At 40.9% G+C, this 25707-nt stretch overlaps 1 protein-coding gene across 2 annotated transcripts in view; it reads right to left on the minus strand.

Annotated features, from left to right (window-relative positions):
- Positions 1 to 591: 591 nt before the first annotated feature.
- Positions 592 to 25707, minus strand: part of TRAPPC9 (trafficking protein particle complex subunit 9) — a 505665-nt gene continuing 480549 nt past the window's right edge. For both annotated transcript variants that reach the window (XM_061607026.1, XM_061607027.1), the window contains 2 exons: positions 7079 to 7302; positions 592 to 3697 (listed from right to left, as the gene is read on the minus strand). In XM_061607026.1, coding sequence (XP_061463010.1) covers positions 3518 to 3697; positions 7079 to 7302 — 404 coding nt within the window. In that variant the 3' untranslated portion in view covers positions 592 to 3517. The remainder of the gene's footprint in view (positions 3698 to 7078; positions 7303 to 25707) is intronic.

The following is a 25707-nucleotide window of genomic DNA, read 5'->3' on the forward strand; positions in this document are numbered from 1 at the left end:
TGCTGCTCCCATTCATTTTAGTAGGGCTTGCACAGGAAACCCTGTGCCCATGAGTGAGATCTGCCTGTCTCCCATTCTAATGCCCTTAACAACCATCAATGGGCAATAGTTGATGGGTAAGGTCTCACTGCCAGAATATACTGTGCAAATTCACACTCATGCTTTCCACATTACTCCTCAGCACCAACTGTGCTGCCCAGGTCTTTATTCTTTCGTCCCCTACACCTGCTCTCTCAACCTTAAGCTTATCCAAATTTTTGTGCAATCATGTTTTCTTGCATTCTTATCACATATCTTAGGGCTTCTCTCCTCCTCCATAATTTTAAGACTAAAAATTCCTTTTACAGGAAACATTTCCTATATAGAAACAGTAACTATGGAACAATAAAAAGCAGCCATGTGAATCTGTTTTCTTTTTTTAAAAAAAACATTTTTGTTAAAGAAAATGGAGTGATATTGAATTCCAGAGCAAGGGGTAATTTGAGACTCTTCTGTAGGGTTCCAGGTGGTATCAGCAGCTTAAGTGTCACATAATTACAATCAGTAAAACTGCAGTGGAAATCATACACAGTGGAGAGAGGCAGATGGGCAAATATTTATTTGGCAAATTCAACTTAACATATGGATTTCTTCAGCATATACATACAATGGACCAAACTCTGCTCTCAGTTTGTAACAGTTTTTAAATCAAAGAATGACTTAACTCATCTAAGAGGGGCTCATCTGATTTACTAGTGAAAGTTGGCGCATTACAGATCAAATGTGGAGGAAAAAAAATATCTGCCTACATTTCCGGAAAAAGGGCTGGAAGATATTCTGCATTGAAACTCTTGCAAGTGCAGTTTAGTAGGAATCAGATACATAAAAGAAAATCAAGGAGAAATGGGGCTACACCAGGTTACTTTGGAATACAGATCTGTAAAACAACAACAGGAAATGTACTTCTGGCCCAAAACTTACGATCGTCAGCATTCCAAAACCATCCCTTTTTGCTTAGGTGTGTGTGTGCAAGCAAGCAAATTGGGAAGGTGAGATGCTACATTTCTATTATGGAACAGACTTCAAAAGTCACCTTGCACAGAGCAGTATCTATTGATAAGCAGACGCTTTCAGAGAGCAGTGGCACAGCGGACTGCAAGATGCAGAGAACACACATCTTCAATGTAGAGCGTACACATGCTGTTTTCACAGGGATTATCACAAGAGTTCATAAATGAAAGAGCAAAGACAATACAGAAATGTTAGGCCATTTGCAAATGTTGTTGGCTGTGACCAGGATGAGCGACCAGCACTAGTAGATAATAGAACAGAGTTTAAAATATTATCTGGTCATCAGAAACAAGAAGTAGCAGAAAGCTTGCCATTAAATGCCTGGCAACACAATTAAGAAAATGTGATGTTGCTTCTCTGGCTATTTGGTTAATGCTTCCTAGAAGGATAAACGGTCATCCTGAAAGACCTGAATGGAGGTCAGAGAAAGGACCTTTCCAAAAGGTGAAGTTAACACTTGTGTCTCTAGTTTCCCTCTGCCTTTGGAAGTCAGGCAACTTCTCTTGTGTGGGTGGAGGAAATAAATCTAAAGCTCTACAGCTCTAATACAGAGACAGTTATTTTAGGAAAGGCTAGGGGTTTTTCCTTCATGCTTTCTACTGATGTAGTAACAGACAGATTGTGGGAAATATCCTTTGCAAATGGAGAAGAGAGGAGAGATATGTGAATCCCCAGCTTTAAACTAAAGTGCAAAATCATACTTTCTGTTTCAAGAACCTGCAGGATTGGCAGTTAACGCTAGATCAAAGAACAAGCTTAAAGGTGGTGTGGGGAGAAAGATGCTCTTTATGTCACTAGTTTGTATGGTCATCTCTCAACCAAAAAGGGAGAAAAAAGTGCCCTTGCAATACTGCCATTCAACATCTGCACTACTCCCCTTCTGAATTAATTTAGGTCCAAATGTGTACATGATAAAGCCAACATGAATTTACTTTCTGATTTCCAATAACTAGCACACTGTGCAGTTGAAATACAATTCTTTAGGAAGCATTTTCTGTAGATGGTATGGACTTTATGTTAACTTTCTGTGTTCATAAAAGAATTCTAGATGAAAGACAAGACTGTTAAGAAAATTTAGTGGTAAGGTACCTATTTCTCATTTTAAAAAGTCCATGAGTGTTCAGTATATTATAACAAGCTAAGTTTAATTTAGATTACAAAGAAATCTGCTTAACCTCTGCTTGCTAAGCAAGGCCATTCTAATCAGTGGTTGGTTGATTGGTTGGTTGTTAGGGAACTTTGTACAAAGCATGTTAAATCAGCCTGCTAAGCAGCCTATGTGATAAGCAATGGTCTGACACATGCTTTCACAAATATCAAGCATACAGTGAAAGTAACTGATGGCAGATGAAGTCAACTGCGATCTGCTGTTTGTTTGAATTCCCCTTGCTTGCAACCCACTCTGATGCACAGTCAGAAAGATCCAATTTTAAAATCAAATGTAGTACAGATGAGATCAATTATTTTCTCTAGTAAAGAAGCAGGGGAGTGAGATGGTAGAAGTGGTGGTGGAAATAATGTACACACTTAAAACTTTTATTTGGGTTCCTTCCTAGAAAATTGCAGGTGAGCAGGACCATAGATTTTCTATTTCTTGCCATGAGCTATGTTTGAAATGTTTCTGATGGGTTTGCATTCAACCAACAGCTTGTTCAACCATGTAGATGGCTTATCTTCAGTGTGAGCCAACTTTTAAATAAACTTGGACTGAATGCAAAAGTGGTGAAGTTGTCGTCTGAATGTTGCACCATGGGCTGTGAGCCTACTTTGCTGGGTCATTGAGAAGATCAGTGGACAAGGAAGTCACTGGAGCCTGACCTCTCGGTGGCCCAATCTAATTACTGTCGAGCCATATCAATGTTTCATCCAGGCCAGTTTCCCCCCGAAAAAAACACACATTTGACACAAATTGAACATAAATCCCAAATGTGATCCTGCTACTTGGGCTTGAGTCTGCAGGTAAACAAACTTTGTATTATAAGCCTGCATTTCCTATATATTTGAAAGATTTTTTGAATATTTTTTAAAATGTTCAAGGAAGTGGCTTCAGAAATTCTGCTCAACAAGGTCATATTGTCCATTGAGAATTTTTAATGGATGTCCCCCAACTAGACAATTATTAATATACCAGCCTAACTCTATATCTTAAAAAACTGATAAACTGCTAAAGCTCAGTGTTACATTTCACCAACCGTGCAAGATCTTTAAAAATAAGATAGAGGAATGTTATCTGGTAAACTATATGGAAATGAGGAAAAATCTAATTCCTCAGTACGTGCAGTCACATATTTTCAAATAAGCAAAAGGGGCTTCCCATAACTATCAGCTAATTGCGGTAAGTACTTGAATGCACCTCTATAGGGAACACCTCTCTTCCTTCAGATCAGAAAGCAACAGACTAACGTCAAGAGGAGGCAATGCCCAGTTTTCCTGAGCATGGTGACTAATGCAATTTTATACGGTACATTTACATCTTAGTCTGGATCACAGGTTGCACAGCACGGATGTGAACACTGGGCAGACAAAACCATGAGAAGGGAAGCTCTCTGCTGGAGTTGTCTTCATGGAACTGGATGTTCAAATAGAAATCACCCGTGTACAGAAAAAGTAGGGCTCCAATGCATACTGAGTTTTCAGTAGGCTTAACCTGCAAAGAGATGGGATGAGAGTTGTTTTAGCAGGATATTTATTAGCAGTATCAGCACCTCAATAGTTCCTTCCAAACATTTCAGAAAAAAATGAGTAAGCTTCATAAAATGCACCTGAGGGCTATAGCTCAGTGGTGGAACACTTTCTTTTCATGCAGAAGGTTAGAACATAAGAACAAAAGAAGAGCCTGCTGGATCAGGCCAGTGGCCCATCTAGTCCAGCATCCTGTTCTCACAGTGGCCAACCAGGTGCCTGGGGGAAGCCCGCAAGCAGGACCCGAGTGCAAAAACACTCTCCCCTCCTGAGGCTTCCGGCAACTGGTTTTCAGAAGCATGCTGCCTCTGACTAGGGTGGCACAGCACAGCCATCATGGCTAGTAGCCATTGATAGCCCTGTCCTCCATGAATTTGTCTAATCTTCTTTTAAAGCCGTCCAAGGTGGTGGCCATTACTGCGTCTTGTGGGAGCAAATTCCATAGTTTAACTATGCGCTGAGTAAAGAAGTACTTCCTTTTGTCTGTCCTGAATCTTCCAACATTCAGCTTCTTTGAATGTCCAAAAGTTCTAGTATTATGAGAGAGGGAGAAGAACTTTTCTCTATCCACTTTCTCAATGCCATGCATAATTTTATACACTTCTATCATGTCTCCTCTGACCCGCCTTTTCTCTAAACTAAAAAGCCCCAAATGCTGCAACCTTTCCTCGTAAGGGAGTCGCACCATCCCTTTGATCATTCTGGTTGCCCTCTTCTGAACCTTTTCCAACTCTATAATATTCTTTTTGAGATGAGGCGACCAGAACTGTACACAGTATTCCAAATGCGGCCGCACCATAGATTTATACAACGGCATTATGATATCGGCTGTTTTATTTTCAATACCTTTCCTAATTATCGCTAGCATGGAATTTGCCTTTTTCACAGCTGCCGCACACTGGGTCAACATTTTCATCGTGCTGTCCACTACAACCCCGAGGTCTCTCTCCTGGTCGGTCACCACCAGTTCAGACCCCATGAGTGTATATGTGAAATTAAGATTTTTTGCTCCAATATGCATAATTTTACACTTGTTTATATTGATTTGCATTTGCCATTTTTCCGCCCATTCACTCAGTTTGGAGAGGTCTTTTTGGAGCTCTTCGCAATCCCTTTTTGTTTTAACAACCCTGAACAATTTAGTGTCATCAGCAAACTTGGCCACTTCACTGCTCACTCCTAATAGTAGGTCATTAATGAACAAGTTGAAAAGTACAGGTCCCAATACCAATCCTTGAGGGACTCCACTGTCTACAGCCCTCCATTGGGAGAACTGTCCGTTTATCCCTACTCTCTGCTTTCTGCTTCTTAACCAATTCCTTATCCACAAGAGGACCTCTCCTCTTATTCCATGACTGCTAAGCTTCCTCAGAAGTCTTCGGTAAGGTACGCATCTAGCTTTAATGATACTTTCTACCAGTTTTCCAGGGACAGAAGTTAAGCTAACTGGCCTGTAATTTCCGGGACCCCCCTGGATCCCTTTTTGAATATTGGCGTTACATTTGCCACTTTCCAGTCCTCAGGCACGGAGGAGGACCTGTGGGACAAGTTACATACTTTAGTTAGCAGATCAGCAATTTCACATTTGAGTTAAATCCCTGGTATCTCTAGATAGGGTGGGGAAAGACTCCCATCTGAGGTCATAAAGAACTCCTGCAGGTCCCACTTGAACCCTCTGATAATCAACTTGGGTGACTGAGTGCCTGTCCATTGGGAAGTGAAAATGGGGCCACACAAAGGTAGACATTTCTACAAGACACCTTATGTATCTGTAGCATAGAATATTGTAAATTAAAAGAAAACAATAGTTTTGAAAACCCCTAATGTGATATGTGTTTCCAGGGCTTCCAAAATGTTGACGTGTTGGGGGTGGGGGAGAAAACTGGGGGTAGGGTGAGAAAGAAGAGAGAATTGGCCTGATCAAGCAGCCTATAGTAAGCATCTGGGAGGAGGGGAACCTTCCCTGTGCTCTACAGGGATGTATCCTGGAGTGGATGAAGTTTCACTACAACATTTTGTTGTAGGTCCAGTGGTGAATATGGGAACACACTGAAAGATGAGTTTTGGGTTATTATAGACATGCTGAGAACCATGAAGATATCCATTTGTTTGCTCTTTTTAAAACTGGCAGGCATGAAGTCTGATCTAACATAGTACTCAAGAGAAAATATTAGTGCAATGTGAAAGGGTTATTAAAGTGACTGGATTTAGGCAGCCAAGAGAAAGCCAAAGGGAATATCAATCAAGGTAAAGGTGTTTGGGGGGAAAAAATTGAGCTCTCTCATATCTTTGATTCTGGAACAAAGAACAGGAGTAGGAACACAAGTGATTCAGCCATGAAGGCCCAAATTATTTTGTCAGGGTCATCCAGCTGCAGCATGAAGGATCCAAACAGAAGAAACTGGAATGCTAAGCAGCCTCTGGCTCTGGTGGTTGTTTTAAATACAGTTTGCATAGCTTTCCGGCTCTCAAGGTTATGGTCTAGCAATACTCTGTAAAGTAGCTAGGTTTGAACTTGATGACTCTGCAAGTCTCTTCTTTGAGTGCTCTCTGAGGTCTTTTCATAAATTACATCATGCAGACCATGGCTTGCTAATGGGAGTACACTCAGTCTTGGCCCCCTAATGAGGGTACATGTTTAACTTCACTTATAGTTCAAATTTATTATTATTATTATTACCACCCGCCCAGTCAATGTGCAGGTAATTGAAATCGCCCATTATTGCAACATTTTCTCCTTTAGTTGCCTGTTTTATTTCTTTCTTCATCTCAAGATTATCCTCAAGAGTTTAGGTTGCGGGGAGTGGTGACAGTATACCCCTAATACTTTGAGGGTCGGGATTCTACCCATCATGATTCTGGGCAAGAGTGTGTTGCTCATCCTTGCCTTCTCTATAGAACTTACAGTATATCTAAGGTTAAACATATTTCCACGGTTCTCACTGTTCCACCAATTTTCTAAGAACAGGAATCTCCTAACAACTCTCAGCATGCTTCACAAACTACCCTTCCCAGGATTCTGTGGGGGAGGCTATGACTGTTTAAGAACATAAGAAGAGCCTGCTGGATCAGGCCAGTCCAGCATCCTGTTCTCACAGTGGCCAACCAGGTGCCTGGGGGAAGCCCGCAAGCAGGACCCGAGTGCAAGAACACTCTCCCCTCCTGAGGCTTTCGGCAACTGGTTTTCAGAAGCATGCTGCCTCTGACTAGAGTGGAATAATAGTGGTGTGAATGTGGCTGATGTATTCTAACATTCCTTTTACAGAAATCAGTGAACAAAGTTATAGACACTTTAACCAACATTTTAACATGGAACCAGACAGAATATTGTCAATTATAGATTTACCGTATCAATATATAAGGTGTTGGATCCAACAAAAGTGATGCCATCTTGGAGATCATAGTTGTGAATGCCATTTTGGTAATCTTGGTATGGGATCACAGTGAGAGAGAAGGGGCCTACGCTGCGTTTGCTCCAATTGGTCAGCTTCACTTCCAGCTTTACAGGGTCTCCAACGGTGCAATCTGCTACGACATCACAGTCACAGAGCTTTCCCTCCACCAACACATCTGCAAAACAAAGACCAAAATGATAGACTCATTGACTTGTGCTTAAAAATAAACCAACTAAAAATGGAAAATTAATACATCAGAACCACAACTGCCCAGCAATGTATAAACTTTTTAGTATATTGCATAAAGATCGTGCTTGATCATTGTTTATCATGACCTTCAAACACCATGTAATTATGTTGCATGATGGCTATGTTGCCCATTTTCCAGAGAACTACGAGGAGGTAAAAAGTTTGCTGTGGTCTCTCTCTCTCTCTGTATGTGTGTGCGTAGGCGCACATGGGATGGGATGTGTTCAAAGATTATTTTCTACTGATATGACTACAATAGGAGAAAACAATGAACACAAGAGACATTCGGGTGGGTTCTTTATAATTGGTTTCACACTATGTATATATATATGGAGACTTACAGCCCATACAAAATAAAATACTCTACACTGGAGAGAAATGACAAGTACGTGAGTGGACACATACTTCAATTTCATTAGAATTATGGAATTGTGTGTGAAAACATACATAGAAAACATGAATTTCAAGAGAAATTTGAAGGGGGAGAGAAAGAGAGGCAGCAACATCATGTAAACATTCTTCTATAGTGTGCAATGCATTTAAGTAAGGAGCAAAATACTTGTATACCACTTAGAAGACATTGTAAACAACAACAACAATATAAAGAAGAACCCAAAGCTTTTACAGGGATGCTGATTCCTAAATACTATTTTGCTCCATGACACGCCACAAATTCTAAGTGATTCCTGATAATCATAAACTTCATATCATGCCAAATGAGAAACCAAAGTTTTAGAAATCTGATCATGCTGTGATACTTAGGCGCACCATCTGCTTTTGTGATTTCTCACACAATAGAGTATAGATAACTGTGGCTAAGTTATCTCTGTCCCAGCCCACATCTGGTGCACTAGCCTAAGTTGAGGAAAGGTACTCATTGCCACAGAGGCTATGTAAGCCTCCAATGACAAAGATTGATTTAGGAGCACTCTTAGACTACAAACTTGAACCTCATTAGGGGGAGGTGCAACCTCATCCAGTTGGAACAGATAAATATGATTGTTGGCTAGCCTTGCTAAAATGGCTAGTGGCCCTTGCCACTGTTATAATCCTTCATGAAGGCTTGTACTTACTGAGGAGGCTATAGCTGCTTATGTAACCTTTCAAGAAGAACCATCTGCAAACTGAATTTATAGTCCACTATCAACATTTTTCATAGGTACTGATCAAATATAAGCCACACAGTCAAACATAAGGCAGAATAGAAAGGGAAAGGAAGGCAAGACATAATTTTTGACAGAAGACTCAACATGAGTAACAAGTTCTAGATTGCTGGTTCCAGAACCAGCACCCTGGATACCTACACAGACATTTGTCAATGCCAAGAATAAGCCACTTATAGGGTTACTTTCAGGAGCGGAGCACATGCTACAAATTTGAAATGTTACACATATATGACTGATACTAAAAAAGCAAAAAAACCCAACAACCCCCAGCTTTCTAGATGTTGCTGTACTAATAAAAACGTGCCTCATTTTTTTCACACACTCAATCTCTTTCTTTTTTTATTCTGCAATATGAGTGAGAAGGTAGACAAATATAGAATGTTTATTTAAAAAAAACCAAAAGAACATTTAAATTTAAAAAATAAAGGAACAAATAAATCAAAAATAATAGCTGACAAAAAGAAATGGAGCAAATACACACATATACATTTGGTTACAGCAAACATAAGATCAAAGCAAGGAGACAACAGTAAATCTTCCACAAATTATAAAGCCATGAGAATGGCTATATACTATAGCCAGCATGGATTTTTCGCGTTCTGCAATGTTAAATTGAAAATATCCCCCATGCCATTCTGATGCTCCCCTGCAATCAGTCCAAATAACAGAAACAAGACATGTTCTGTGCTGACCTTGTTTTACCAGGGAGGAAGCAACAATATTAAGACAGTTGATATAATTCAGACAGTCACTTTAAATATGTTTGATTTACTTTGCAATTTCAGTGAATTTCCTATAAGAAATCATTTTCTTTTGCTTCTGTTTCAGTGACTATGTGAAGTACAGCAACACTTTGCAACACTAAAAAAACTCCAAAAACAATTGTGGAATAATGGCACTGACTATTCTGCAGAATAGTTTCCAATGGACATGAGGAGTGTGCACAAGATAAAACAGTGGGAGGTGAAATATATTCTAGCAAATTTCTAGGTGTGCTCTATGTTTTCAATTGACCATGCCCACCTTTCCTTAAGTGGTTTAAGCATAGCAGGTTGAAAACATGCAGGCCAAGTTTGTTTTTTCCAATAGCTAGAGTCATTGCTTAAGTAGCAACATATTATAATCAGTCTAATTTTACATCAAACTGCAGTTTCAGATTCAACTGTTAATGCACCCAAACTAGAAATACAACATAACCTCCAGTTTGAAACACAAAAGGCTGTCTTCACCATCATATGGCATTGGCCAATAAAAAGGCTTTAAATTAATAAAAATAAATCTGACACAGATTTCTAGGATGAATAATAAGAGAAATATAATTTTCCAGGTTAGATTTTCTGTAGAAACAATAGTAACAGGAAAATAAGCGAAGTAAGAGGAACACCAACAAACATACAAGAAAGTATGTTTGCCTTCTTTGGAGATGGCAGGTGTTGCCACCACTCACCATATACTCAGAGGCACATGTTACTAAATTCTTCCAAGCTGCACAGGAAGTGAATTGGACTGTGAAAGACCAACCCAAATTGTGTTTGCATTTTTACAAATTTGTAGGGTAGTGCAATATCTCAGAGGGGAGGTCAGGTCTCCTGCTCCCCTGGTACATTCACTATAGCTGCCCAATTTCCCTGCTTTTTAAAATTTGGTAGAAATATCTGTGGACTATAGGTACATTCTTAAACCACAAGGTTTGTTTTGCCTATATTGCAATATTGTTGCTTCTTCCCCGCTAAAACAAAATCAGCACAGCACGTCTTGTTCCTGTTATTTAGGCTGACTGCATGTGTTGCCATCACTCAACATATGCTCAGAGGCACATGTTACTAAATTCTTCCAAGCTACATTGGAAGTGGATTGGACTGTGAAAGACCAACCCAAATTGTGTTTTCATTTTCACAAATTTGTTGGTCGATACTGCATGTCAGAGAGGAGGTCAGGACTTCTGTTCCCCTGGTGCATTCACTATAGCTGCTCATTTCCCCCGCTTTTTAAAGTTTGATAGAAATATCTGTTGGCTATAGGCACATTCTTAAACAGCAAGGGTTTCTTGCCTATGAGTGAATAGGAATTTATGTGAAACCTGCTTTTGTACAGAGTTTCAATATATTTTGGGATGCTTTGTCACAACACACCTGGCAAACTAGTTTCTAGTGTTGCTAGGCAAAGTAGGTAGGGATAATACGTGATAATGCATTGAACCCATTCAGAAGAACAAGCATGAAAATCACCAGTAACATGCCTGTAAAAAAAGGAACTTGTGGGAAGTAAGTAAGAAAGCAAGCAAGCAAGCAAGCAAGCATACTTTCAATGATACTTTCAAGGGACCAGTTATCTCTTTCCTCCTGCCAATAACAATCAAGGTTTACAAAATTGCGTGGAAAGGTAAGTTTTTCATTTAGAAAAAAAGCATGTCTTCTCTTCCATCCACAGTAGCACTGCAAAGCCAGATATTTCATTAGGCATGATGGCTATATTATTTTATTTATTTATTTATTTAAAACATTTATAACCCGCTCTATTTCCGAAGACTCAGAGCGGCGAACAAAGAACAATCATACACAAAGGTTAAAATGAGCAATTAAAAACAATTTTAAAATAAACATAATCACAGCAGGACCTGTCAATAATTAAAAGACATCCTAAACATCATTTAAATTAAATGCTTGATGAAATAGGAACGTCTTGACCTGGCGACGGAATACAACAAGAGAAGGAGATAACCGCACTTCTAATGGTAAGGAATTCCACAGCCTGGGGGCAATAACAGAAAAGGCCCTAGATCTAGTTCCCATCAGATGAGCTTGGGAAGTTGGGGGGATCATAAGAGGAGGATCAACAGAGGACCTCAAGGGTCGGGAGGGTTCATAAAAAGACATACGACCAGACAAATAGAGAGGGCCCAAGCCGTGTAAGGCTTTAAAGGTTAAGACCAGCACTTTGAATTGGGCTCGGAAGCAGATCGGCAGCCAGTGTAGTTGTTGTAGAAGAGGAGTTGTATGGGCTTGTAGGCCAGCTCCTGTTAACATTCTAGCTGCCGCTCTCTGAACCAATTTAAGCTACCGAGCTGTTTTCAAAGGCAGCCCCACGTAGAGCGCGTTGCAGTAGTCTAACCGGGATGTAACTAAGGCATGTGTCAAGTCGGATGTCTCCAGAAACGGGCACAATTGGCGGACCAGTCTTAACTGGGCAAAAGCGCTCCTGGAGACCGCCGAAACCTGGGCCTCCAGGTTCAAAGCCGAATCCAGAAGCACCAGTATTACCCGTTTTTTTGGGATCATGAGAATAAGAATGCTATTGTACTCATGTCCTGCTTGGAGGCTTCCTGTTGGCATCTGGTTATCCACTGTGGGAACAAATTGCCAGACTAGACGGATCTTTGATCCAACACAACACAGCCTGAAACAACTGAAACCGGCAGTCAGAATCATCAGTGGGCTATCTTCACTGAAAGCTGGCCATTCAGATGAATCATACAGCCTCTGCTCCAACAATGATGAATAAAGCATAACTTCCAGTTACTTTTCCTTTTATCCTGTTGATACACAACATCACAACACACCTTTTCATGCAGCTGTTCCAAGCATCCCTCCTCCACATCCAATTAAACTATAAAAGGTCATAAGACAGTAACCTCAAATCAAATCAATTTATTTCATATTCATCACAGCCAATTAGTCTGATTGATTTAGGGTGTGTATGTGTAGAGAGACTAATTATTTCCTGAACTGAGCAGCAGTACCAGGCACCTATAAAAGTGTAAAGACAACAGTCTCTGTTAAATGAACAAAGTTTGTTTGCACAAGCCTTTGTGGATAGCAGAAGATTATGGTAAGCCACGTTCAGAGATGGTCACATGTGAACAGAGGGAATATTTCAAAGTTTCATTCTTCTCCTGACACAAAAATGGCCAGTTGCATCACATGGACATTGTTTTAATATTTTCAGCTGTGAATAGATGAAAGAGCCTCATGCACAGCGTCCTGATGCTCTGGATTCTACTTGCTGACGCAGGTGGCATATAAAAGCTGAGATTACTCTAGCTGTTGCTTTGGGAGTAAATCATTACTGGCTCTAACATACAGAAACACTACATCTTTAGTACAGCAGCAAAATGGTGAGTGCTATATTCACCTTGCTCGGATTCAGATATGTTTTAAAAATTATCATTATCATTTCAGATAATGAGAAGAGTGTAAGCAGAGCAAAGTCTAACTGGCAGGGGAAGAACACAATGGGGATTGCCTCTCACAGGAGGAATAGCTGTGTGTGAGAGCAGATTCTCTGGCCTGCAACCTAAAATAGGGTTGCCATTTGGGGAGGTGAATTGTGCCTGCATCCACAGTTCACACTACTAATCATTTCTCAGGACCAGCTACGTCAGGCCAACTCACTGGTTCTAATCATTAAGTGGCTATTGTTTCCAACACTGAAATGAGTCTGTGAACTGCCAAAGGCAGAAACTACAGTACACAGCAGAAGTGGTCTATCAATGGCGGTTTGCCATGATAGCTAAAAGAAACCTCCAGGTTCAAAGACAGTATTATTATTATTATTATTATTTATTTATTTATTTATTAAACTTATATACTGCCCGACTAGAAATAGCTCTCTGGGCAGTGAACAACAAAAAATACAATAAAATTACACAGTAATACAACAGAGCATATAAAAAGTACAAAATCTAAAATCAGATTACAACACATTTAAAATTAAAATCTTAAATTAAAATGCCTCGGAGAAGAGGAAGGTTTTAACTTGGCGCCGGAAAGATAATAATGTCGGCGCCAAGCGCACCTCCTCGGGGAAACTATTCCACAGTTCTGATGACCAGCTGCTGAGGAGGGCTATGGTCTTTGTGCCTTGCTGGTGGGCTTCCCAGAAGCACCTGGATGGTTATTGTTGGAAACAGGATGCTGGACTACATAGAACAGGTGTGAAGAACCTTTTGCAGCCTGACAGCCATATTTCCTCATTGCCTACCTTTCAGGGGCCGAATTCCAGCAGTGGGAGCACACTGCACACACAAATGCAGACTTTCTCTCTCTCATCCAACTCTATCAGTTAGAGATTCATGGATGCTACAGCTTGGGAGGTGAGGGTTAACTCTTCTCATGTTTTTAATTTAATTTTGAACATATACAAGAGTAGGCCTTTAATCCTTGCTAAGAATTATGCCTACTGAAATCTCTTTGCTCTCCTGTCCACTGAAATCTAAAATTGAAATTGCTACTTACAGTGCATTCTAGAGCACTGCTGATGTTAAGTGTTAACTAATAGTAATTATAGTGATAGTATTATACTGCAATTTCTAATTCAACTTTATTGTTAAGGAAGAGACTTTGCTTAAAAATAACAGCAATGTAACACATATAGCTAAGGTTTTCTAGGTAAGATGAATCACATATACGGGTAAAAAGGTGTGAAAGTGTTTAAACAAGCATTTCATTGCCATGACTGCCCCTGAATAGTGAGCTAGAACAGCAAAATCTAGAATGACACCAGCTGTACTTGTCATTTTATTAGCAACGCTGACTAGCACAGCTTAGAATAGTGGCCTCAACCTGTTTCCTTCTTTCTCTGTGTTTAATCTTCATCTTGGATTTTGAACAGAACATGAGAAAAATTCTTAGGACCATGGGTAGAAATAAAGTAGAAAGTATGTTCTATGGCTGAATTTATGCCTATTTTGATTTTCAAAACATCAGGGAAAAGACCTGGGATGAAGAAAAATATTACCCCATTGCAAACTAATGCAGCGTACGATGCAAGCTGATTTTCTTGCCTGGGTCTTTAGATTAGGCAAGTACCTTGTCTCTCCTTTGTGTGTTCTGTGTGAAATCAGAAGCAATTTCTGGCAGCCTCTTGTTTCAGCTTGACTAGGCACATTTGACAGAAGTACTTTGAGCCACAGGGCTGTTCAAACTTTCCAAACCTATTTTGAGCACTGTTATGCAATTTATGCATCAAATTACCCCAAGTACCACAATGATGCCCTTTGAGCCCCCTTGCATATTTCAGCATAAATCATTTTCCTTAAATTTTCCAAAACGGCGGCCTCTTCTACTTTCATACAAGCAAAGCAAGACTTGCCTCCATTATAAAGAAGGCAGTAGTTATTTCCACAGACTGGTGAATCTAAACAGAACAGATACAGAAAAAAACTTGTTGCCGCTATCAGGTTTGTCATGCATATACCAAATGGTAATTTCATGACAGTCAAGTCTCCTAGTTACTGCATACAAATGTATATTTGCTTTACATCTGCTGTATGTGTTTCACATCCATCACCCTTATAACTAGCATTTAAGCTTTGAAAGACAGACCTGTGTGTTTGCTATGGAAAATTGTAATATTCAGGTGGTAGAGCATTCAATAAAAGTGGTGATACTGCAGTACCTTCAATGCTACAGTTGTAGATGGATATCTCCTTCCTAGCAACTACAAACCTACACAGAAGTGTCATGGCATGAGCTACTAGTCAAGATAGGGTGCAAATCAGCAGATCCAGCTGGGGATCAGAAATTCCTGGAGCAAGCAAATGCAGTGGTCAGAAAGCTGTGAGAGAAACCACAGGTAGCCTGAAAAGTAGGCAGGCAGGCCCCTGTCAGCAAGTGTATCAAGTTCAAGCAGGGAGACCAAGAAGTAAGAACTAAGCCTTGACTGGAACCAGAAATTTAATATATACAGTGTTAGCTAATAAGTGAGCTGGGCTTTCAGCCAAGCACAGCCTGCTCAAGGCTAGCTTCAATAAATTCATTACGATGCTTCACTTGCCTTACCCCTGAAGACTTGGGGCATGTTACAATTAGAAATGCATAATCTAGACCAAACATCACCATTGCTAGTTCTGCTGAGGCTGCAAGAAGCAGAACAGCTGGGCCCCATTCTAATTTAATTTCCTCTTCTTCTATAACTACTGCTACTGCTACTACTACATTACTATTTATATCCCACGTTTTATTCAAGGAGCTCCTTGATTTGGCATTCATTCCAAGTGAGTCAGAGTCAGACTATTGATCCAGTTTAGCTGACTAGCAAGTGACAACCGTCCTCAACAATCTCCATCAGAGGTCTCTCTCAGCTCTGCTATCTGAGATCTCCTGCATGCAAAGCAGATGATCTATCACTAAAATCTCCCCAGTATTTTCCCCAGTTGCATGGGCTTATCAATGCTATCATTGCAGCTAAACGTGGGCTGGGCCATTACTCGGATAGAAGAATCCCATGCACGCCACTCTGAGCATTAAAAGATACTGAGATAAAAAAGGAACAGCAAATAAATTAAATGCATTCCCAAAACTGGTTTTACATTCATTGTAAAAGACACAAATGATTAAGTGTCATGATCCCAGAGTCCAAAAACTGTCAAGACTCGGAGTCAGAGGCTGCAGACTTTCCAGCCTGGATCCTCATAGGCATAAGCATGTAAGAAAAGCCTGTTGGATCAGGACAATGGCCCATCTGGTCCAGCATCCTGTTGTCACAATGGCCAACCAGTTGCCCATGGGAAACCCACAAGCAGGACCTGAGTGCAAAGAGCTGTCTCCCCTCCTGCAGTTTCCAGCAGCTAATATTTGGATGCATACCGTCTCCCCCTATGGAGGCACAGCAAAGTCATCATGGCTAGTAGTCATTGATAGACGTATCCTCCATGAATTTGTCTAATCTTTTAAAGCCATCTAAGTTGGTGGCCATCACTGACTCTTATGGGAGCGCATTCCATAGTTTAACTACAGTAGGGCCCTGCTTTACGGTGCTTTGCTAATGCAGCAGTCTCAATTAGATGCAATTAGACTAAAGCTCTACTCATACGGCGCTTGTTCCGCTTTTCCGGCAGTTTTCGGGCGTCGCACACCATTCCATTCAATGAGTTTCGTTTTTCAGCGGGTGTCCGGAACGTAACCCGCCATATGAGTGGGGCCCTACTGTATGTGCTATGTGAAGTACTTTCTTTTGTCTGCCCTGAATCTTCCAGCATTCAGCTTCATTGGATGTCCACGAGTTAGTGTTATGAGAGATTGAAAAACTTTTCTCTATCCACTTTCTGCAGGCCATGCATAATTTATACACTTGTATCATGACACCACTTCCTCACCCTTTCTTTAAACTAAAAAGCCCCAAATGCTACAACCTTCCCTCATAAGGGAGTTGCTTCATCCTCTTGATCATTTTAGTTGCTCTTTTCTGAACCTTTTCCAGCTCCACAATACTCTTTTTAAGGTGAGGCAATCAGGAGTATACACAGTATTCCAAACGCAGCCGCACCATAGACTTGTGTAACAGCATTATGATCAACAGCTTTATTTTCAATACCTTTCCTAATTATCTCTAACATGGAATTTGCATTTTTTACAGTCACTGCACACTGGGTTAACATCTTCATCGAGCTATCCACTACGACCTCAAGATTTCATTACTGGTCAGTCATTGCCAGTTCAGACCCATGAGCAAATATGTGAAATTAAGAATTTTTTTTTTGCTCCAGTATGCATACTTTTACACTTGTTTACACTGAATTGGATTTGCCATTTTACTGCCCATTCACTCAGAAGAGGTGAGGTCGTTTTAGAGCTCTTCACAATCCTTTTTTGTTTTAACAGTCCTGAACAATTTAGTATCATCAGCAAACTTGGTCACCTCACTGCTCACCCTTAACTTTAGATCATTTATGAACAAGTTAAAAAACATTGACCCCAATACCCATCCTTGAGGGACTCCACTGTCTACATCCCTCATCTTGGAAGAACCATCCATTTATTCCTATTCTCTGCTTTCTGTTTCCTAGCCAGTTCCAAGAGGACCTGTCCTCTTATTCCATGACTGCTACGCTTACTCAGGAGTCTTTGGTGAGGTACCTTGTTGAAAGCTTTTTGAAAGACCAAGTATACTATATCCACTGGATCACCTATATCAATATGTGTGTTGATACTCTCAAAGAACTCCAATAGGTTAGTGAGGCAGGACTTACCCTTGCAGAAGCCATGCTGGTTCTGCTTCAGCAAGGCTCGCTCTTCTATATGCTTGTTTATTTTATCTTTATAAAAGGCATTTTTCCTTGAGGAACCAAATGCCTCTGCCAGGACCTCACCACTCCTATGGTGCAGTGTCCACATCAGGTGGGAAGCTAGGAAACGGAGGAGGTGTCCAGGGGGTCTAGAGTTAGTAATCTGCTCCCAGACTTTGTTGGAATAAGTTGCTCACTTGGAGATCTCCATGGTCCCGCAAGTTCTGATCAGCCTTGCCTCCTCCTCTATGGGATCTGGCAACAGACCAGAACATGACATCAAATTTCCCTGCAGTCCTGGAAAAACGGATTTCCAAAAGTGGGCTCTGGCCCACAGGAATGACTCTTTGAAATCCTGGAATGAGTGATCAATACTCATGACACACACCTTTAGACGTTGATGTTTTCACAGTCTGAGCACAGAGAAGATGGCGGCAACACAGCTTTATTTTTATTTTTAAAAGAAAAGACCAATCAAGCCAGAAACCAGGATTCTGTAAGTGCTGCACACATTCCAAACAGAAAGGCACAAGAAGAATATTGTACATAAAAAACCAAATACCAGTACTAATTCGTGGAACAGTCCAGTGCTATCATAATCCTTTTTAGCTACCTAATTTGTGCAACCTTGCCATGTATGAAAAAAAAATTAATTAGTGTAATTTTGTTTCCTTTCAAAATTGAACAAGAAAGAAAGAAAAAGAAAGATACCACAAATTGTGTTCTACCAAGAGTTAAGTAGCAAATACCCCATGGTAGTCGAGTGCATTCTTCTGTGTTACTGACTGTATACCTTTCTCCCAAGTTGCTCAAGGCGATGTACATAGTTGTCCCCCTCCCAATTATGCTGAGAGATTGAGACTGGTCCAATGTCACACAGAGAACTTGAATGACTGAGTAAGGATTTGAATCCTGGTCTCCTAGGTCCTAGTCCAGCACTCTAAGAACTACATATCATGGTTCTTTACGAACACTGGTTGGGAGTGGGATGGGACTCCTGGAACTGTGGTCAGGGTATGGGCTCTGTATTTTCTTCCAGATCACTGCCTTGCAAGAGCAGGACCAAGCAGTCTTGAAGGCCAGAGGGAAGTTCTAAGGAAAACTGAGGGCTACAGCTTTGAACTCAGGATTACAATTTAGGGCTAGAGGACTGTCCAAGATCAAGGCCATACTAGATTGCAACTAAGGAATCCAGAGCCAAAGGATAAACGAAGCTGAGACTATGTAAGGGGAAAAATTAGGAGAGAAAGCTAAGATAGAAAAGGAAGATTTGTTGAAGCATAGAAACAAAGTCTGGCAATAAAAGAGTGCAATAGACATGTTGTTCAAGCACAATGGAAGGCTTATTCCTACTGATTATTAAGCTAGTGCCAGTTGTTGCTCAGCCACTTGGCTAAGCAAAGTGGTGGTATCCTTTTAGCAGGAGAGCTAAGGACAATTTGTTTCCTGGAACTCTTTGTATAGAGGATGAGGTTTGAAAGACACCCTCCCCCCAGCATGTATGAAGGGGAACTTTGGAAGCATCCCTTACTTTAGGGGTGGATAACTTGTAACCCCAAAGCTCATGCAGGCCTTAGCCTACATGGCCCTCAGCACAATTTCAAAATCCATCCACAAGTGACTAGTTCTCTCTGGCAGCCCAACAGATACAAAGAAGGAGAGGTGTGTGTGTGTGTATGTATGTGTGAGAAAGAGAGAGAGAAGGGAATGTCAGAAAGAGAGAGAGAGAAAAGGGGTGATCCTTTCCACTTTGGCCTCTGGCCATAGATTACCCTCAAGTGAATGTGGTCCTTGACAGAAAAAAGCTTCTCCACCTCTGCCTTAGAGGGTGGACAGGGATGGTAAACTTTAGGGTTAATTCCAATGGACCCAGGGCTGTAATTTGTATCCTTTGTAAGTAAAAAAAAGCATCTTCCTTACAAAGTAAGCATGTGTCCCTTTTTCTTATGAACTTAAAAGGGAGAGGGAGAAGAGTTCAGGGCTAGTTCAATCAGTCGCTCATCAGGAACTGAACTTGCTCCTACCCTCCATTTGTCTGGCCTGTGACTGCAAAAGCACACTTAGTACTTATGTTTAAATTTATTTTGATGCTTGCTTTAATTCATATTATAACTACATTAAATGACTGTATTTTAGCCATTCTAGATATATTTAGGTTTCTACTGTGTGCCTCATTGCTCTCTCCTGCCCCATCCAATTCCTGGTGACAACCTACACCATTTGACCACATGCTTGGTGGGTGAGGCTTGAAAGAACAACCTCTGGCCATCTTTCATGGTGTTACAATAGAGGATTACCCTCCCCCTGCCTTTACATGAAAGCTGAACATTCAGCATTTCATTTCAACTACCATATAGTTTTTGGATCCACCATCAGGGATGCTTAAAAAGCAGAGACAGAAAAAACAATTAGTGCTACCTATTATCACATAAAACCTTTCAGTTTAACGTGTTGTGTTGAGGACTATGTTCACTCAAACACCAAATGCTGAGAAATCATACCTGTTAAGGACCATTCCATTAACAGATGCATTATTTAGGCAATACTGATGTGCTCTTCAACATTTTCATTAATGACTTGGATGAGGAGGTACAGGGAATACTTATCAAATTTGCAGATGATACAAAAGTGGGAGGGATAGCTAACACCCTGGAATACAGAAACAAAATTAAAAGTAATCTTGATAGGCTGGAGCATAGGGCTGAAATGAACAGAATGAAATTTAACAGGGAAAAGTGTAAAGTTCTACACCTAGATAAAAGGAAATTAAATGCACAGTTGTAAATTGGATAACGGAATGGACCAAGGAATTTCAGAAGGAAATCACCCTGTGCTTTATAGATTACAGCAAAGCCTTTGACTGTGTAGATCATGAAAAACTATGGAATGCTTTAAAAGAAATGAGGGTGCTGCAGCATCTGATTGTCCTGATGCACAGCCTATACTCTTAGTAAGAGGTTACTGTAAGGACAGAATATGGAGAAACCGACTGGTTCCCAATCGGAAAGGGTGTGAGACAGGGGTGTATTTTATCACCCTATTTGTTTAATCTATACGCAGAACATATACAGAAAGTAGGATTGGACCAAGATGAAGGTGGTGTGTAAATTGGAGGGAGAAATATCAATAAGATATACAGATACCATACTACTAGCAGAAACCAGTAATGATTTGAAACGAATGCTGTTGAAAGTTAAAGAGGAAAGCACAAAAGCAGGACTACAGCTGAACGTCAAGAAGACTAAAGTAATGACAACAGAAGATTTATGCAACTTTAAAGTTGACAACGAGGACATTGAACTTGTCAAGGATTATCAATACCTCGGCACAGTCATTAACTAAAATGGAGACAGTAGCCAAGAAATCAGAAGGCTAGGATTGGGGGAGCACTAGAGAACTAGAAAAGGTCCTCAAATGCAAAGATATATCACTGAACACCAAAGTCAGGATCATTCAGACCATGGTATTCCTGATCTCTATGTATGGATGTGAAAGGTGGACAGTGAAAAAAGCGGATAAGAAAAAAATATACTCATTCGAAATGTGGTGTTGGAGGAGAGGTTTGTGCATACCATGGACTGCAAAAAAGACAAATAATTGGGTGTTAGAACAAATTAAACCAGAACTATCACTAGAAGTTAAAATGATGAAACTGAAGTTATCACAGTTTGGACACATAATGAGAAGACATGATTCACTAGAAAAGACAATAATGTTGGAAAAAACAGAAGGGAGTAGAAAAAGAGGAAGACCAAACAAGAGATGGATTAAGAACATAAGAAGAGCCTGCTGGATCAGGCCAGTGGCCCATCTAGTCCAGCATCCTGTTCTCACAGTGGCCAACCAGGTGCCTGGGGGAAGCCCGCAAGCAGGACCCGAGTGCAAGAACACTCTCCCCTCCTGAGGCTTCCGGCAACTGGTTTTCAGAAGCATGCTGCCTCTGACTAGGGTGGCAGAGCACAGCCATCACAGCTAGTAGCCATTGATAGCCCTGTCCTCCATGAATTTGTCTAATCTTCTTTTAAAGCCGTCCAACCTGGTGGCCATTACTGCATCTTGTGGGAACAAATTCCATAGTTTAACTATGCGCTGAGTAAAGAAGTACTTCCTTTTGTCTGTCCTGAATCTTCCAACATTCAGCTTCTTTGAATGTCCACGAGTTCTAGTATTATGAGAGAGGGAGAAGAACTTTTCTCTATCCACTTTCTCAATGCCATGCATAATTTTACACACTTCTATCATGTCTCCTCTGACCCGCCTTTTCTCTAAACTAAAAAGCCCCAAATGCTGCAACCTTTCCTCGTAAGGGAGTCGCTCCATCCCCTTGATCATTCTGGTTGCCCTCTTCTGAACCTTTTCCAACTCTAGAATATCCTTTTTGAGATGAGGCGACCAGAACTGTACACAGTATTCCAAATGCGGCCGCACCATAGATTTATACAATGGCATTATGATATCGGCTGTTTTATTTTCAATACCTTTCCTAATTATCGCTAGCATGGAATTTGCCTTTTTCACAGCTGCCGCACACTGGGTCGACATTTTCATCGTGCTGTCCACTACAACCCCGAGGTCTCTCTCCTGGTCGGTCACCGCCAGTTCAGACCCCATGAGCGTATATGTGAAATTAAGATTTTTTGCTCCAATATGCATAATTTTACACTTGTTTATATTGATTTGCATTTGCCATTTTTCCGCCCATTCACTCAGTTTGGAGAGGTCTTTTTGGAGCTCTTCGCAATCCCTTTTTGTTTTAACAACCCTGAACAATTTAGTGTCATCAGCAAACTTGGCCACTTCACTGCTCACTCTAGGTCATTAATGAACAAGTTGAAAAGTACAGGTCCCAATACCGATCCTTGAGGGACTCCACTTTCTACAGCCCTCCATTGGGAGAACTGTCCGTTTATTCCTACTCTCTGCTTTCTGCTTCTTAACCAATTTCTTATCCACAAGAGGACCTCTCCTCTTATTCCATGACTGCTAAGCTTCCTCAGAAGCCTTTGGTGAGGTACCTTGTCAAATGCTTTTTGAAAGTCTAAGTACACTATGTCCACTGGATCACCTCTATCTATATGCTTGTTGACACTCTCAAAGAATTCTAATAGGTTACTGAGACAGGACTTTCCCTTGCAGAAGCCATGCTGGCTCTGCTTCAGCAAGGCTTGTTCTTCTATGTGCTTAGTTAATCTAGCTTTAATAATACTTTCTACCAGTTTTCCAGGGACAGAAGTTAAGCTAACTGGCCTGTAATTTCCGGGATCCCCTCTGGATCCCTTTTTGAAGATTGGCGTTACATTTGCCACTTTCCAGTCCTCAGGCACGGAGGAGGACCCGAGGGACAAGTTACATATTTTAGTTAGCAGATCAGCAATTTCACCTTTGAGTTCTTTGAGAACTCTCGGGTGGATGCCATCCGGGCCCGGTGATTTGTCAGTTTTTATATTGTCCATTAAGCTTAGAACTTCCTCTCTCGTTACCACTATTTGTCTCAGTTCCTCAGAATCCCTTCCTGCAAATGTTAGTTCAGGTTCAGGGATCTGCCCTATATCTTCCACTGTGAAGACAGATGCAAAGAATTCATTTAGCTTCTCTGCAATCTCCTTATCGTTCTTTAGTACACCTTTGACTCCCTTATCATCCAAGGGTCCAATCGTCTCCCTAGATGGTCTCCTGCTTTGAATGTATTTATAGAATTTTTTGTTGTTGGTTTTTATGTTCTTAGCAATGTGCTCCTCAAATTCTTTTTTAGCATCCCTTATTGTCTTCTTGCATTTCTTTTGCCAGAGTTTGTGTTCTTTTTTATTTTCTTCATTTGGACAAGACTTCCATTTTTTGAAGGAAGACTTTTTGCCTCTAAGAGCTTCCTTGACTTTGCTCGTTAACCATGCTGGCATCTTCTTGGCCCTGGTGGTACCTTTTCTGATCTGCGGTATGCACTCCAGTTGAGCTTCTAATAGAGTGTTTTTAAACAACTTCCAAGCATTTTCGAGTGATGTGACCCTCTGGACTTTGTTTTTCAGCTTTCTTTTTACCAATCCCCTCATTTTTGTGAAGTTTCCTCTTTTGAAGTCAAATGTGACCGTGTTGGATTTTCTTGGCAATTGGCCAGTTACATGTATGTTTAATTTAATAGCACTGTGGTCACTGCTCCCAATCGGTTCAACAACACTTACATCTTGCACCAGGTCCCGGTCCCCACTGAGGATTAAGTCCAGGGTTGCCGTCCCTCTGGTCGGTTCCATGACCAACTGGTCTAGGGAATAGTCATTTAGAATATCTAGAAACTTTGCTTCTTTGTCTTGACTGGAACACATATGCAGCCAGTCTATGTCCGGGTAGTTGAAGTCACCCATTACTACCACATTTCCTAGTTTGGATGCTTCCTCAATTTCATATCTCATCTCAAGGTCTCCCTGAGCATTTTGATCAGGGGGACGATAGATCGTTCCCAGTATTAAGTCCCTCCTGGGGCACGGTATCACCACCCACAACGATTCTGTGGAGGAGTCTGCCTCTTTTGGGGTTTCGAGCTTGCTGGATTCAATGCCTTCTTTCACGTATAGAGCGACTTCGCCACCAATACGTCCTTCCCTGTCCTTCCGATATAGTTTATATCCAGGGATAACCGTATCCCACTGGTTTTCTCCATTCCACCAGGTCTCGGTTATGCTCACTATATCAATGCTCTCCTCTAAGACCAAGCACTCCAGTTCTCCCATCTTGGTTCGCAGGCTCCTAGCATTAGCGCATAGGCACTTGTAAGCAGTGTCTCTCTTAATTCCATAAAGGAAGCCACAGACCTGAACTTACAAGATCTGAACAAGGTGGTTCACGACAGATGCTACCGGAGGTTGCTGATTCATAGGGCTGCTATAAGTTGTGACTGACTTGAAGGCACATAACAACAACAGGCCTCATCTTGAGTACTGCATCCAGTTCTGGACACTGTACTTTAAGAAGAAAGCAGGAAAACTGGAACAGGTACAGAGAAGAGCGACAAGGTCCCCCACCCTTGCAGAGGGGAAAAGCCGCTTGTTGTATTCCTTACTGATATTTCAAGTTTAAACGAAAAATGGCTTTCTACTCTAATTTCCAATGCAAAATATATTGGGTTTTCACCATGGACATATGAAGAGACAGAGCAACATCACTTTGCCTGTGTATCATATCATGGACAATGGTGGTATTCAGTTTTTAACTAAACGTTCAGACTGTGCATGATGCTGAACACTCTCTCTCTCTCTCAAAAGTGCCCTTTCACATTTACTTAACTCATGTAATACAGTTATATCCCACCCTTCAACTAAAAAAAACCCTCCTAAGGTGGCTTTCAACATAAAAACTAACAAAAGAAACAATTTTTCCATGGCTTGCTCTTTTAGCCCTCCCACCAGACAAATGGCAGTTTCTACTAAATAAATCACCTCTATCTCTTGCACTATTTGGCTGATGAGCCTGGCTTTGATTCTGTGCTGGGATTCCATGCTAGAGCTAGTCCATGAGTGACTAGCTATTCCAACTGGAAAATCCTACCTTTCTTAGGGTTATCACACAAGCATCCTCAGTAGTTACTGAAACTGTACTAGGTGCAAAGAAAGAAAGAGAGTCTATTTCAAAAGCATGGTTGTACTTTTTAAATTTGTTCACTTGGATTGCATTAGCTTCCTTTCATTCATCAGTTCATTTTTAATTCCCAAATCCTTCCTTGGCAAAGTGTTGATCAGTGTTTTCTTTTGGAGTGGCTCAATCTCTTGCCTGTTGTAAAGATTTGGATGTAGTACAACTTTCTTCAATTAAATCTTCACACTGGGTGATGTTCACTGGAAAGAAAAACGCTTAGCTTCCTGTGCTTTGAGGGCTGGCTGGCTGAGACATCCTCACTACAAGACTGAATGGAAGCTATGCACTTGTTTTAAGAAATGAAATTCTACACAGCTGGGTACCTGAAGAACACATCTGCTCCCACTTTAACCTGGTTGCACATGTCGGGTGAGACGAAAGGAAACTGGGGAGAAGCATTTCCCAGTTGTGGAACCCTGTTTTGTGGACTCTGACCCCAGCAAGATTTGTGTGGTACCAACACTGCTATGATGTTGGCACCAGACAAAGACCTTTTTATTCTTCTAGGGTTTTATTATAGTGAATTATGACAATGTTA

The sequence above is a fragment of the Rhineura floridana genome, chromosome 1 (genome assembly GCF_030035675.1).
Source record: "Rhineura floridana isolate rRhiFlo1 chromosome 1, rRhiFlo1.hap2, whole genome shotgun sequence".
NCBI lineage: Eukaryota > Metazoa > Chordata > Lepidosauria > Squamata > Rhineuridae > Rhineura > Rhineura floridana.